General features: G+C 48.8%; 1 protein-coding gene and 1 long non-coding RNA gene across 3 annotated transcripts in view; both read right to left on the reverse strand.

Annotated features, from left to right (window-relative positions):
- The window catches only part of CDH1 (cadherin 1), a 75359-nt gene extending 70022 nt beyond the window's left edge, over positions 1 to 5337 (reverse strand). Inside the window, exons 1-2 of the mRNA XM_037162548.2 lie at positions 5179 to 5337; positions 4258 to 4372 (exon numbers count right to left, since the gene is read on the reverse strand). Coding sequence (XP_037018443.2) covers positions 4258 to 4372; positions 5179 to 5229 — 166 coding nt within the window. The 5' untranslated portion in view covers positions 5230 to 5337. The remainder of the gene's footprint in view (positions 1 to 4257; positions 4373 to 5178) is intronic.
- A 662-nt stretch (positions 5338 to 5999) lies between these two features.
- Positions 6000 to 14480, reverse strand: LOC128627626 (uncharacterized). 2 transcript variants are annotated; one of them, XR_008391878.1, is made up of 3 exons: positions 14301 to 14480; positions 7044 to 8521; positions 6000 to 6546 (listed from the first exon to the last, which is right to left on the reverse strand). It is a non-coding gene; the product is annotated as an uncharacterized LOC128627626 (long non-coding RNA). The 2 variants fall into 2 exon arrangements; XR_008391877.1 differs by having other exon boundaries at positions 6000 to 6098; positions 6459 to 8521.
- Between the last annotated feature and the right edge of the window lie 342 nt (positions 14481 to 14822).

A 14822-nucleotide genomic window follows, 5' to 3' on the forward strand; every position in this document is an offset into this window, starting at 1 on the left:
GAGCAGTAACTATTCATTTCTTCAAAAGGATACTTGAATGTCCTACTCTGTCCCTAAGAAATGAGTCATCAATGCACCATCCTTTCTTACTTCTCTTTTTTAAAGATTTTATTTATTTATCTTTAGAGGCGAAGGGAAGGAGACAGGGAGAGAAATACCAATGTATGGTCGCCTCTCGTGTGTCCCCCCGCTGGGAACTGGCCTGCGACCCAGGCATGTGCCCTGAGAATCGAACCACAATCATTTGGTCCGCAGGCCTGTACTCAAGCCACTGAGCTACACCAGCCAGGGCCCTTTCTTATTTATGTCTGTCCCACATGCCTTCATATTCAGCCCCATCTGCTTTATTTATTACTGTAATCCCAAGGTCCAGCCCCGTGCTGGCACTCTATGAATGAAGATGCATGTTGAACTCTCATGACAAACCTGTAACTGTTACTGCATTCCATTTCACACAGAGGGAAACTGAGGCTCATCGAAGTGAATGGACCTACCCCAGGTCACACAGCTAACAGCTGAGACTCAAACCTGGATCTCTGAGGTACTCACAGAGCTACCCTGACCAGCCGTCCTGAATTCACTTCGCTCCTTGGAAGCCGGAAGCCCTGAGCGGAGATGGGGGTTGAGGCAGGGGAGAAACCCAGAAGTCTGGATGGTGACAGGTGCCTCTCGGGGACTTTTGGGTTTTGGCAGCTTCTGGGAGATGCGAGAGCTGATTGCTTCAGCAACTGGCTTATCTGGGGCTACGCTTGGAAGGGAATGTGTAACAGACACCAAGGTGAGCATTTCGGAACAAAAGACTCGCTCAGTAAAAAGGCCCGGAGAGCAAACAGGGATTTCCATAACCACCTGGCAGAGAAGGGGCGGGAGCGGCAGCCAGCCTCCCTTAAATGGCCTTGCAGGGCCCAGGACCTTGGGTCTCTACTGCTAGTGAGACACAAAAGCAAGGGCAGGAGGATGACCTATTAGTCTGCTTCCCCAGCGAGCTCTGCATAACCCTTGTCCCAGACGTGAGTAATGGGGACCTGATCACGAAATAGTCCTCTCTCTGGGAGTCTGAGCAGCGGGGAGGGGGGAGCTGATGTTGCAAGAGCATCCCAAAGCCAGTTTCTGTTTGTTTTTTAAAGCCCATTTAATTAGCCCTCCCCACCCCTGCAAAGGGTTCCCACCAACTTTCAGCACATTGTAGAAAGAGGGAAAATGGGTGTACTTAATCCACACAGGTGGTTTTGCCTATGAGCTAGGCCAATCCATCAGCCAGAGCTTGGATACAAAATATTAGCCTTGTTTGCCCAAGGCCAGGTGGCAGAGAGAGCAAAGCGAGGAAGCCATCAGTTTAAAAGCCTGCCGCCTTCCTTCCCCCCACCTCCAGATACCTTAAAGCTAAGTGCACTAAGGTAATACTTGGTTCCAAAACCAATTTGTGCTAAGAAAAAGAAAAATAATCAGCAACTAAAGAAGTTCACAGCTGGCTTTTATTTGTTTGTTTGTTTGTTTGTTTGTTTGTTTTTAACACATTCTCCATTCTAGAACCTGGAGAGAAACCAATCAAATAAATACAAGGATCCCATGGGGCACAGGAACAAACCCTGGGTTTAGCCAAATCCTCTTTGTGAGACTCTGTGGTCACCAGTGGACAAAGAGGGACAGGATCATCGTTTTCAATCTCCCACGCAGCAAACCCTCCCTGGAGCCAGTGTTTAGACCTGGTACTTGATGTGGCTTCTCTCCATCCTCGACTGGCCAAGGAGAGGGCGGCCACCTCCCTAAACCCTGGCTGCCTTTCTAAATCACAAAGCCAAGTTCTCTAAGGTTGCATGTGTTTTTTCATCAGAAGGGCATTTCTGTCCTGGGGCAATTCATAGTCCAAACGGCCCCCCCAAAAATGAAATGTCAGGAAACCTGTCAAAGGGTGTGGGGAGGTGGACATAAAGGGAACTGATACCAGCCACACAAGCAGCCTGGGAAGATGGCGTCACCAGCTGCAGGCCCCCTCGCCCTTGCACCTGCTCTGTCTGACCCGGCTCTCTCTCCACCACCTCTCTCAGATCTGCCCTGTCAACACTTCTCCTCCAGGCGCACAGGGAGGAGGAAGTTCACTTCACAGCAGACACCATTTCCCCAAGCCCCCTCTTTTCTTTTGGGGATTACTGAGGAGAAGAGGAGAGAACAGGAGAAAGACCAGCTGTGAAACCCTGAGCAGACAAACTGCTTTATGCTTCACTTTCTCAATCTGCAAAAACAGAACAATGGTACCCACACTCGTGTTTCTTGGGAAGAATAAACGAGGCAAAATATGTGAAGCACTTACCCCAGAGCCCAGTTAAAAGTGAATAACAGGTATGGCTATTAATCGTAAGAACTATATTATTAATACGTAATATTATTATTGATCAGACGCAAGAACTTGTGAGGTGGATACAAACTAGACTAACACCCCATTGGTGATACAAATGTCTTGATGTGGGAAAAGAAAGTGACCAGCACCTGTGTTGGGACACCTCACTTACACAAGCATAATACACACTTCTGCTTCTAACCCCTGATCCGTTCCACAAGGCTGGGTCAACTTTGCCTCCTCCCAGAAGCCAATCCTCACTGTCCAATGCTACCCATCAAAACATTCCAGGCACCTGAATACCCATGTTCCACTGTGCCCTATAAGTGGGTCCTGGGGCATTTTTAGCAACCTGTTGGAGCATGCAGTACTGGAGTTGTCTCTGTATCTCCATTTATTCCCAGGTGCCCAGCACAGTGCTGGGCAGAACCCACGGCCAGAGGTAATGGCAGACCCTTGGCAAGAATCAGGCAAACACTTCCTCACTGATCCAATAGAAAGCTCCACGCAACACAGACAGTACTCAGAAAAGCAAATATATTTTAATCAATCAAGCTGTGGTTTCTGTTTAAAAAAAAAAAAGCCACCCACTACTGGAACAACTTCCAAATTTCAAAATTTTTTTCAGACAACAGCATGATTGCCATAGATTGTCCACGCGGCCAAAGACTGGAAGAATAAACAATGAGTTCCCTCCGGGGGATTGTGGGCGATTTCTTCTCTCAAAAAGTGCTTCTTTTATTATAATAATAACTCGCCTAGTCGACTAAAATCAAGAGGGAGGAGGAAAGTCGTTTGGTAAGAAAAAAGTAAACCAAACTGAAAGGTTTGACTCCTGGTGAGGACACGTGCCTGGGTTATGGGTTCAGGACAAGACTCCTGTGAGAGGCAACCCGGTCTACATTTCTCTCATGGGGACGTTTCTCTTCCTCTCCTCCCTCTCTTCCCCCTCTCTCTAAAATCAATAATACAGCCCTGGCTGGTATAGCTCAGTGGATTGAGTGCAGGCCTGTGAACCAGACAATCGCGGTTCGATTCCCAGTCAGGGCACATGCCTGGGTTGCAGGCCAGTTCCCAGTGGGGGACACATGAGAGGCAACCACACATTGGTATTTCTCTCCCTCTCTCCTTCCCTTCCCCTCCCCTCTAAAAATAAGTGAGTAAAACCTTAAAAAGTAATACAATAAAATTAAATATGAAGAAAACAAGGAAAAAAGCACCTGGGTATTGGGGACACAGATAAGAAAGCAACCTCCCTTGCTTTCACCCCCAGACAACACAGAAATGAAACAAGGCAAACTCTGGAATTCTGATTATCACAGCGATAACAGGTCACAGAAGTACATTTGTGCATTTTCACTCCCTGAGTCAGAGCTACCAGGCTTTTTTTAAAAACATCACTCTTGGGAGAGTGGTACCTGCACCCAAGTGTTTTCATCTCTGTAGGTAAAAGCCGCAACCTCGGGGCTGAGAGGGCTCCCCGGAACTGCAAAGGTGATGCAGAGTGGGAGGGAGACGCTCCTTCAAATTCCCACCCTGTGGGCCTCGGACAAGGGGGCTGCACCCTCTGAGAGCCTCCCTTTGCTCACCTGTGAATCAAGAATTGCCACTCTCCTCCCGCCCTGCCCACATACTAGATTTTTGCAGTATTAAATGACAGACTGTCTCTGAAGTAGCTAGAAACGCCGGAGACACACTGAAAGCCTGTTAGTGTCCCCTCCTCGTGACATAATTCATCAACCAGATCAGCCCCTTCGACCACCAAGCTCCACCAGAGCGACGCTCAGACCCCTACGTCTGCAGAAATTCCAAAGGGACGTCGTTTGAGTCAAGGAAGAAGGCGTTGGCCCAGTCAGGATTTCTCGGACCCTGCCCGTCCCTACCCTCCCGGCCCCAGGACCCGGGCCGCGCGCCCTCACCTCTGCCCAGGACTCGGCCTCTCTCCAAGTGCCGCCGGGGCACCGTGAACGTGTAGCTCTCGGCGCCGAAGCCGGGACGACACGGGTCTGGCTCCTGGCAGGAGCGCGGTGAGACCTGGGGTCGGAGAAAGGTATTGAACCCGGGTGGCTTGGCGGTTCCCCTCCAGCAGACACCGAAACCAACAGCGCAGCCCCTCCTCCCTCGCTCCCGGCCTCGGGATTTCGGGACCGACCCACCCCCACCCCCCGGGGCAGGCAGCCTCTCCGAATTCCTTCCCGGACCTGCGGCCGCCAAGCCCCCAGGGCCTCCAGGGAGAGGGGGCAGCCGCGGCGCCTCCTCCCCACCTGGCCCCGCGCCTCGTCCCCTCTCCTCCCGTCTCCTTTCCAGTTTCACTGGAGTCACCCGGACCCTTCCCGGCGCTCCTTCCCCTTCGCCCCGGGCGCTCCCATTCCTCAGCCCCGCTCTTCACACCGAGGGCGCTCTCTCAACTTTTCACCCCACTTTCTCATGCCGGGGTCGCCCCCCTACCCAGCTGCAACCCCTTAACTGTCAGGTGCCTTTATTTCTGCTGATTCCCCCGTTCGTTACCTCCGAGACCGTCCCCACTGCTCCTGGCTGCCCCCGGATTTGCACCGGGCCCCCCCAACATCCTGACCCCCGCGCCCCGCCTCCGCCCGCAGCGCGTCCCGCAGCCGGACCCGAGTCCCCGGAGCCCGCGGAGCGGGCGGTGGGCGAACCCGCGCTCCCCTCCGCCGAGCAGCTCAGGCGGCTCGGGGCGTTTGGACCCGAACATTGTTGCAATAAAGGGACGCGGGGACGACAAGAAAGAGGAACGAACGACTGGAGAGGAAGGGACTAGGGGCCCGGGCGCGGCTGACGGGCGCGGAGACGTCCCCGCAAAGCCAGGGGACCCGACGTACGTGCAGCAGCAGCAGCAGGAGCGCGGGGAGCTCGCGGCACCGAGGGCCCATGGCGGGCCAGGCGAGGTCGGGCCGGCCGGCCGGGCTAGACTCTGGCAGGACTGGCAAGGACTCACAGGTGGCCAGAGGCTCCCAGCGCCACTGAGGCGGGATCGGCCGCAGCCGCCAGGTGAGTCTCTAAGGCCCCGCCCCCGGCAAGGCTGATTGGCTGAGGATGCACCTGCCAATGAGCGGCGCGGCGGCCCAGCTTCCCACCCCGGCGAGGAGGACGGCCGCCCGGAGTCCCGCCCCTGCCTCGCGCCGACCCGCTGACCCGCGGGAGCGAGGGTTGGGCGCAGGGGCCCCGGGATTCCTTTCACCACCGAGGCGCCACCCTGCCTCGCTGTGGGCGGCTAACACCTGGGCTTGACCCTTTGTTTAGTTCTGTCTTTTTAACTGCAGGTCTCGATAGGTTCGTGTCTGCAAATCAGCTCACTGAGCAGGACCCGCCTTTCAAAACCTGTTTCTTCACTTTCCAAATGGGAATAATAATCACAAAGGCCTCCCTATGTTGTGAGCTTGCCATGCAATTAATGAGAACAACGTTTCCTGCACCATAAAAGCTCTGTACAGATACGAGTGATAATAACAGTAACAGTAGGTGCTGGGTATTGGAAGTCACGGCGCCAGGCTCTGTGCTAAGCACGTGACACTGACCATCTCATTGTATCTCATCTCCAAACAACTCCAAAGCTGTGTTATTATCCTCATTTGAGAGGCAACTGAGGCATAAAGAATTTGAGGCGAGTAGGTGATGGTGGAGGACTGGAACTCACCTTCCTCTCATTTTAAGGCCCTTTCCTCTGTTAGCTTCACCTCCTGTGGCCCGGGCTAGCCTTCCGGCGGGGGCTGCAGTTTCCAATCTGCCCTTTAATGTTAACCTGGAAGAGACCCTTTCAGAGATCACTCAGACCTGTTACTGGCAGATAACGCGCAGTGTCCCACAGCAAACCAATGTCAAAGCCAAGACTAGAACCAAAGATCTCCGGGTCCCCAGACGGGGGCCCTTTGCACTACACCATAGCCACCAATCCCTCTTCTCTAGAGGATTCTTGTCCCCAATAAAATAATTTTAGGATCAAAGAAAGAACAGACATGCAAATGTTAGGTCAGACAGTCTGAGCGCCAGGGACCAACGACATCTGCGTGGTTTGGCTACCCTGACCAGGACACCATCTTTCTGGTCTCCCTGCCAGCCCCGTCGGAACGACAAAACTGTGTCGAGTCAGCTGCTCACTAACCTTGCGACCTTGGTGAGTCCGTGTTCTCATCTATGAGTGGGCTGATAGGCGCTAATGCAAGAAAATCACGAAGCAGAGTACTCGGCACCTAGTAGCAACAGCTCCATAAATGTTTGGCGTGGAGGAGGTTGTTCTTTGGAAAGGACCACCCCCTTTCTCATGGGGAAGGCCATGTTTAGAATATTTTGCCCAGAGCTTAAAGGTAAATCTGGGCCTATGAAGCTACTTTCTCAAGCCCAGAGGAGAGGTGATGTCTCAGAGCAAGACACTCTTTAGGGTCAGCTCAGGCCCCCTCAACCTGTCTGTCCCCTCAGTTTTAATGGGTTTCCCCACCTGCCCCTCAGTGTAAATGGGTTTCTGAGCACACGCCCAAGCCATTTGGATTTCTGCATCTTGGCTTTCTCTGCCTCTTAACCCACCAGGAGGCTCGGAGGGAAAAGGCTCCAGTGTTCCTTTCCCACTGAGGCCCCTGCTGGACCGTGCATTAAACAAGGTAATGGAAATACAGAAAGAGGCGTTTCCCCCATGGGGCAGCCGTGTCCGTTTATTTTTTCTCCCAGTTATGTAAAAATACATATTTTATACCATTGCTCGGCCCGGGGAGCTGTTAGGGCTTTGTTTTCCTCCGCCCAGCAAGCCCTGGCCTTGTAACTCCGCAGTGACTCTCATCGATTCTTCCATTGCACTCTGATAATTCAATAAAAAGTATTTTAGAAAACAATTAGGGGCAGTGTGGACAGGTCTGGAGAAATGCTCTCTTCAGACTTCTCAGCAAGTCCTCCTCCACGCTCCGCTCCAGGCAGTTGATTGTGGAGGGCTGCCCTCTCTCAGCTGTCCTGGGTGAGGAGGGGACACACAGAGGTGCCCCGTGGGGGCGGGGCCTTCCATGAATGGCCCCAATTTCCTCTCCCATCAAAACATGGTATGTGCTTGTGAGGATTCAACAAGCAGGTGGAAAAAAACCCCAAGCAGATGAAGGTGAGCCTGTGCCTCGATGCTGAGCTATGCCACTGATGGGGGACGGGGGGGTTCAAATTCTTGTCCTGCCACTAGCTGGGAAGCATGTCACCCGACCTCATCCATAAACTGGGAATGTTGATAGCATTTAATTCACGAGGTTCTTGTAAGTGCCCTAAAGTTAACTGTCAGCACTCTTGGCTCAGTGCATTCATTCCCTGCCCAGGTCTAGGCAAAACTGTGAGCCCCCAGGAAGTCTCCCCACCCCCACCAGTTAAGTCTCTTAGGCTTCTGTGACCTCTGCTTGGACAAACTTCCACACTGACTGGTTAATCCTGTCAACCCTCCCAGGGTCATTTGCATTTTAAAGCGGGCGCTGGAGTGTGCTTCTTTTAAAGAATAGAAACTCAGGAGCCATTGAATTCCCTCTGGAGTTCTTCACCTGGTGTCTGGGAATGGGGTATTCCCAACCCCAAGACCACATGCAAACCTGTCGGTGAAGGTGGTGAGTTCCACTGCTTTCATTAGCTTCTCAAATCGGGGGAAGAAAAAGTCAAAATCTTGGAGGTGAGATCTCTTTGAGGCCCAGTCCAGTGTTAATGGTAAACTTTCAGGCATCAACGGGGAGAAGAAATGGTAATCAGAGGCCTTCCCAGTGCCCTGCCTCGTGGATGGCAGACCCTTCACTAGTGCTAACCGGGCACCCTTTGGATTTCCTTATCACAGGGCGTGTGTCTCTGATGGACTTTTACTTCCCAGGTGCCCAGGTAACTGGTCAGCTGGGGTTAACGATTAATCCCTGTGGTGGTGCTGACCCTTTCATTTCCTGACAAAAAGGCGGTACTGGGAGTTCTCAGACTGACAGTAGCCCACCCCCCAGCTGGCTAGGGAGAAATCCTGGGAAATTCGAATCGACAGGGATTGCAGCCAGATCAGGCGCCCAGCGGTATGGGGAGAGGATCCATTCTAACTGGGTGCTCCTGCCACCTCTGCTGGGCCTGCCACCTGCCAACACACAGGGGTAGAAACTGGATGCCCAATCTGCCTCCTACCAAAAGGATGGTAACCAACAGGGGTGCCACGCTTCACAGCTCAGCCACTCGTGTCTGAAAAAAAAAGTGCTTTATTTCAAACACAAAGTAAATTGTAAAATGCATACCATGTATATAGTATAATGACACACCATGCATCTACCATCTGGCTTCAACAATTATCTTGGTGATTTTTATAATGTGTAAACTTTGTAATTGTACCAAACCTTGTTTCATCTTTTCACCTCTGCATTTTTTTAAAAATTAAGGCTTTTTAAAAGGCAAGGTTAGTCGTGGCTTGTGTGGTTCAGTAGGTTGAGCACCACCTTGAGAACCAAAGGGTCACTGGTTCAATTCCCAGTCAGGTTATATGCCTGGGTTGCAGGCTCATGAGAGGCAACCATTGACGTTTCCTTCCCTTTTCCCCTCCCTTCCCCTCTGTCTAAAAATAAGTAAATAAAATCTTTAAAAAAAAAGAAAAAAGCTGTGTTAAGTTCACTTCAGGTTTGAGGGGAAGATACACCGATTTCCCATGTACTCGCTGTCCCCATCGCATTCCGCCTGCCCTATTACCAACACCCCTGTCATACCAGTACATTGATTAGACTTGATGGACCTGTATGGACATGTCACAGTCACCCAAAGTTTACAGTTTATGTTATGACTCTTGGCGGTGTATGGTCTATGGGTTTGAACAAATGTATGATACCATGACAGTCTCATACAGAGTCATTTCACTGCCCTAAAAATTCTCTGTGCTCCATCTACCTGTTCATTCCCCCCTCCCCCCAACCCCTGTCAGCCAGTGATCTTCCTGTGGCCATGCTATTGCCTTTTCTAGAATTGTTGGAACCATAAGGCTTTTCAGATTGGCTTTTTTCACTTAATAACATGCATTTAAGTTTCCTGCATGTCTTTTCATGTCTTGATAGCTGATTTCTTTTCAATGCTGCATAATATTCCATTGTCTGAGTGTATTACAAGTTTATCCATTCACCTACTAAAGGACATCTTGGTTGCTTCCAGAATTGGCAATTATAAACAAAGCTGCTATAAACATCCACATGTACGTTCCTGTGTGGATATATGTTTTCAACTCCTTTGGGTAAATACCAAAGAGCATGACTGGTAAGAGTGTGTTTGGTTTTGTAAGAAACTGCCACTGTCTTCCAAAGTGGCTAGAGCAGTGCACACTTCCACCAACGATGGATGAGAGTTTCTGTTGCTCTGCGTCCTCAGCAGCATTTGGTGTTCTCAGAGCTTTGGATTGCGGACATTCTAGTAGGTGCAGAGCCCCTGAATTTTTATTTTTGCACAATTTTTTAAAGTAAACCCCAGCCCTGGCTGGTGTGGCTCAGTGGATTGAGCACCAGTCTGCAAACCAAAGGGTTGCCGGTTTGGTTCCCAGTCTGGGCATATGCCTGGGTTGCAGGCCAGGTCCCCAGTAGGGGGCATGTGGGAGGCAACCACACATTGATGTTTCTCTCCCTCTCTTGCTCCTTCACTTCCCCTCTGTCTAAAAATAAATAAATAAATAGTTTAAAAAATAACCTAAAGTAAATCCCAGATAAAATGTCTTTTCCCCTGTTAATATTTCAATTGGTATCACTAATAAAGACATTTTAAAAATATGACCATTATCTTGTGATAATACCTAATAAAATTCATAATAACCACTCAAAATCATCCAATAGCTATGCCATATTTGAAAAAATATATGTCTCTTTTATAAGTAGTTTTTAAGTCAGGATCCAAGCAAGAGCCACATTGGACTGTTATGTCTGTTAAGTCTTTTTATCTACAGTGGGCTCCTTGCCCCTTCCTGTTTAGGTTTTTTGAAGGATAACTGACAGCACATAGAGTGTAAACCCTCTGATACGTGTGGGCACATGCGTACACTGTGAAACCACCAGCAAGTCAAGATAACGAGCAGATCCTTCGTTTGCTTTTTCCTTGTTTCTATTTTGACACAATTCCCAACTTGCAGAGGGGATTTTTTGTTGTTGCTGGGTTTGTTTTGTTTTGTTTTGTTTTGTTTTGTTTTGTTTTGAGTGGATGCTTTCTTTAAGATACCAGATCACTGGTTCTGCACTTTGTATTTGGTCGAATGCATCCTCATGACATCGTTTAACACATCCCTCCATCCCAGGGGTGTCAAACTCATTTTCACCAGGGGCCACATCAGCCTGTGGTTGCCTTCAAAGGGCTGAATGTAATGTTAGGGCTGAATAAATGCACCTACTCCTGAACAGTTAAGAGAGAGCTCGGCACTGCCGCCAGGTAGAAACAAGGTGTGGGGCTGGATGAAACGAGGTGGAGGCCGGATCCGGCTCCCGGGCCTTGTGTTCGCCACCTGTGCCCTATCCCATGTGTTATACGAACTGTGTTCAGATCCAGAGGCGTGATTTGATTCAGATTCCATTTCTTAAGCAAAAATATTTCAACTGAGTAGTTCCCACAGCATCGTATCCGAAAGCAAGGAACTGTCTGGTCAGCTCTATTAGAATAAATAAGATTCAGTTGGTGTCAGCTGATCCCTCCATTATCAAGTTCTTCATCAGCCTTTCACCCTGTGGTTTTAGCGCCATGGATGATGGCTGTCCAGGTCCATTAGCTTATTAGGTGGCCCTAATAAGAAGGGCATTTCTTAACAAGAAACATTTATTAAGCACCTGTATGTGCCAGGCACTCTGCTTGACGCTAGGGATATGGAAATAAACAAAATATGGTCCCTGCTCTCAAGAAGCTCATAGGTGATGAAGGATACAGGCAGGCAAACATTCATGCATTTATTTATTCATTATTATTGAACGGTGCTCTTGCTGGTGTGGCTCAGTGGAGCGAGCACAGACCTGCGGATGGAAAGGTTGAAAGGTTGCCGGTTTGATTCCCAGTCAGGGTACATGCCTGGGTTGTGGGTTCAGTCTTCAGTTGGGAGCATGTGAGAGGCAACCAATCACTGTTTCTCTCCCTCCTTTCCCCTCTCTCTAAAAATAAATAAATAAATTGATTCTTTTTAAGTGTCACTGAATGCTATGTACCAGGCATTGTGCCAAATGCCAGTAATTGCAATATACTGTGTAATAAAAACGATAGCTACCATTTACTGGAGTTCGCCACGTCCTACAAGGCTTCTCTCCCCGGTGCTAATACAGTCCTCCGGGTGCTATATCGCTACATCCATTTGACAGATTTGAAGCAGAGGCAAAGAGATACACAGTAACAGTGACAGAACTGGAACTTGAACCTAAGGCCACACGCCTCCAAAAACCCTGAATCTCCATGCTGTACTGCTAAAGCCAGGGGAGGCTTTTCCTTCCTGGTGCCATATGAACTGCCAGGCAAACTTTGCCTGATTTATCAAGAAATGGTCTGTCAAGTTGACCTGAAATTCCAGACTCCAGGGCAGGCTGGAGCTTCCGGTCCATCAGTGGGGTGGGGTGATGATGGGAACGGAAACCGGAAAGGCAGGCCCTGGGCTGGACCATTCAGTCCTCGCACCCGCCTAAGGAGCAGAAGGGATTTCTCCCGTTTTCCTGCAGAGGGGACTGAGGCTCAGACAGATGAGTGGCCAGGTCGGGGCAGTGTTAGGCTGGAGGCTGGGGCTCAGCTCCAAGACCAAATGACAAAATGGTTCCCAGGATGGGTGTTGGTGCCTCACTGCCTGGTTCTGAATCCTGCTCTTTCACCTGCTAGTTCCAAGCATTTGAATGAGTCACTTAAACCCTCTTTGGACTTCAATTTCCTCATCTGTACAAGTGGGAATAGTTATCACACCTACTTCATTGGATGTTTGCCAGAATTATGTGAAATAACCTAAGTGCTAAATAAAAGTTAGTTATTCTTATTTTTTACGTTCTGCAATCCTCAGAAGTTGGGGCTTTCCCTGAGCAGAGTCCATGGGCAGCAGGCTGGCCTGCCCTAAGCCCAGTGAGGCGGAGCCTGCTGCCCTGCAGCTCCATGGCTGGCTGGGTGCCCTCTCTTTGCACAGATACCTTTGTACCTGGTGGCTCGAGAAAGACAGATAAGGTGCTACAGAATAGCTGTTGGGCCCCACAGACCTGTTGCTTCCTGTCTCCCACCTGTGAGCAGAGAAGGCCCCAGCCCTGGTCTCGCTCTCTGAGCCAAGGACCCCATCCAGGTGGGATGGAAAAGTAAAGCTCACCTCCAGGCTTGACAAGGCTCAGCTGCCAATGAAATCACTCCCTGACCCCAAGTCTTAGATACTTGGGGACAAAGAAAAGGCTTTTAACTTTTTGCAATTAAAATATTGTCTTACCCTGGCTGGCGTCGCTCAATGGATTGAGCACAGGCCTGTGAACCAAGCAACCATGGTTCAATTCCCAGTCAGGGCACATGCCTGGGTTGCAGGCCAGTTCCCATCCAGCAGGGGACACACAGGAAGCAACTACACATTGATATTTCTCTCCCTCTCTCCTTCCCTTCCCCCTAAAGACAAATAAAGTATTTAAAAAATAAATAAATAAAATATTTTCTTTTCTTAATTTATACTTTTGGATCCTTACCATGAATCCCTCGCAATTTATTTTCCATTTAAAATGGAACTTTGTGGCTAACAATTTATTTATCAAATTCCAGGCGGTGGCTAGAATACAGTGCAGGGGACTGACCTTGGGACTTGAAGCAAAACCTCTTTTCTGCCCTAAGTCTCAGTCTCCTGTCTGTTAAATGACTCAGTTGCCTTGGAAGGATCCTTCAGTTTTCTCTCACCTCCCCAAACTCTTGACTTTGGGCTCTTTGAGATTGGGAATAATGTCACAGGCTGGGGTCACGTTCCCTGCTCTCCAGGGTCAGGAGTTCTCCCGTGAGTGATATTTATGGAAGCATGATGCTATTTATTGCTTTTCAGGTTTTAGACTCAACCTCCAGACAAGGCACAGAATACTTAATTATAGTTACAGAACAAAATGGAGATGTTATGAATAATACATAACTATTAAAAATTGGAAATTGCTTGAGAAGGAAGCTAGGAGATTTGATAAGGACACTAGATGCTTTTTAAATTTTTTGTATTTCTTTTAAAGATTTTTAAAATTTATTTACTTTTAGAGGGCAAGGGAGGGAAAAAGAGAAGGAAAGAAACATCAACTGGTTTCCTTTTGTACGCCCCCAACTGGGCACCTGGCCCACAACCCAGGCATGTGCCCTGACTGGAAATTGAACTGGTGACCTCTCGGTTTGCAGGCCAGTGCTCAATCCATTGAGCAACTCCAGCCAGGGCCTTTCTTTTTTTTAATGCTCACCAACGATATGTTTATTGATTTTAGAGAGAGATGAAGGGGAGAGAGAGGCATCAATCTAAGAGAGAAACATCAATTGGTGCACACCTGACTGGGGATCAAACCCGTCACCTTTTAGTTACGAGATGATGCTCCAACCAACTGAGTCACCTGGGCTGAGCACGTCACATCCTCATCCTCCAGCAGTTATTTCTCTGGCCATGGGAATTTAGGGTAGGTGGTGAGTTCACTATTATCTGTTATATTATCGTGCTTTGTAATTTATAATGTAATATATGGGGTCTGGCAGGAATAACACCCCCTTTTTATTACAAAATCTTTTATTACAAAATTGTAAGCATGTAATTCTGTAACATAGCAATATCATGCTCAAACACACCATATGACATTTTAGGTGAAATCTTCAAATTAAAACTATAAATTATTACACCCATATTATTACCCTACCACCCACTCAAGCAGTCATTCCCTCTGCTGGACCCTGTAATTTATTATCTTTTAATTTCAAATATTATCTCTTTGAAAGATAAAAAAAGCAATAGAAAAAGAAAATTTAAGACGTAAGGAGTAAAAGACATAAATATAACCCTGACCTGTGTGGCTCAGTTGGTTGGAGTATCATCCTGTAACCAAAAGGTTCTGGGTTCGATTTCCCCTCAGGGCACATGACTAGGCTGCAGGTTTGATCCCCGGTCCAGGCACTAACGATCCCGATTCCCCAGAATGCGAGACAACCCATCAGTGCTTCTCTCTTGTACTGGTGTTTCTCTCTCTCATTTCCTCTCTTCCTTCCTCTCTCTCTAAAAGCAATGAAAATATGTCCTCAGGTGAGAATTAAAAAAAAAATAGCTATAGCAAAAATAAAAAATTTTTGGTCTCTTCCTCCACGAGTGCAAACTTGCTCTGACTGTGGTGAGCGTCAAACCCTTTCCAGACAGAGCTAAACTGAATTGAAGGGGGAGGGATGGGGATTGGCAATGAGAAGGGATGAAGTTCTAACACGTGCTACAACATGGATGAACCCTGAAGACTTAGGCTGAGGGAACGAGGACTGACACAAAAGACCACATATCCTATGATTCCGTGTTTATGAAAACGTTAGAATAGACAAATCT

The sequence above is a fragment of the Artibeus jamaicensis genome, unplaced genomic scaffold (assembly GCF_021234435.1).
Source record: "Artibeus jamaicensis isolate MK-2021 breed Jamaican fruit bat unplaced genomic scaffold, CSHL_Jam_final contig_464, whole genome shotgun sequence".
Classification (NCBI taxonomy): Eukaryota; Metazoa; Chordata; class Mammalia; order Chiroptera; family Phyllostomidae; genus Artibeus; species Artibeus jamaicensis.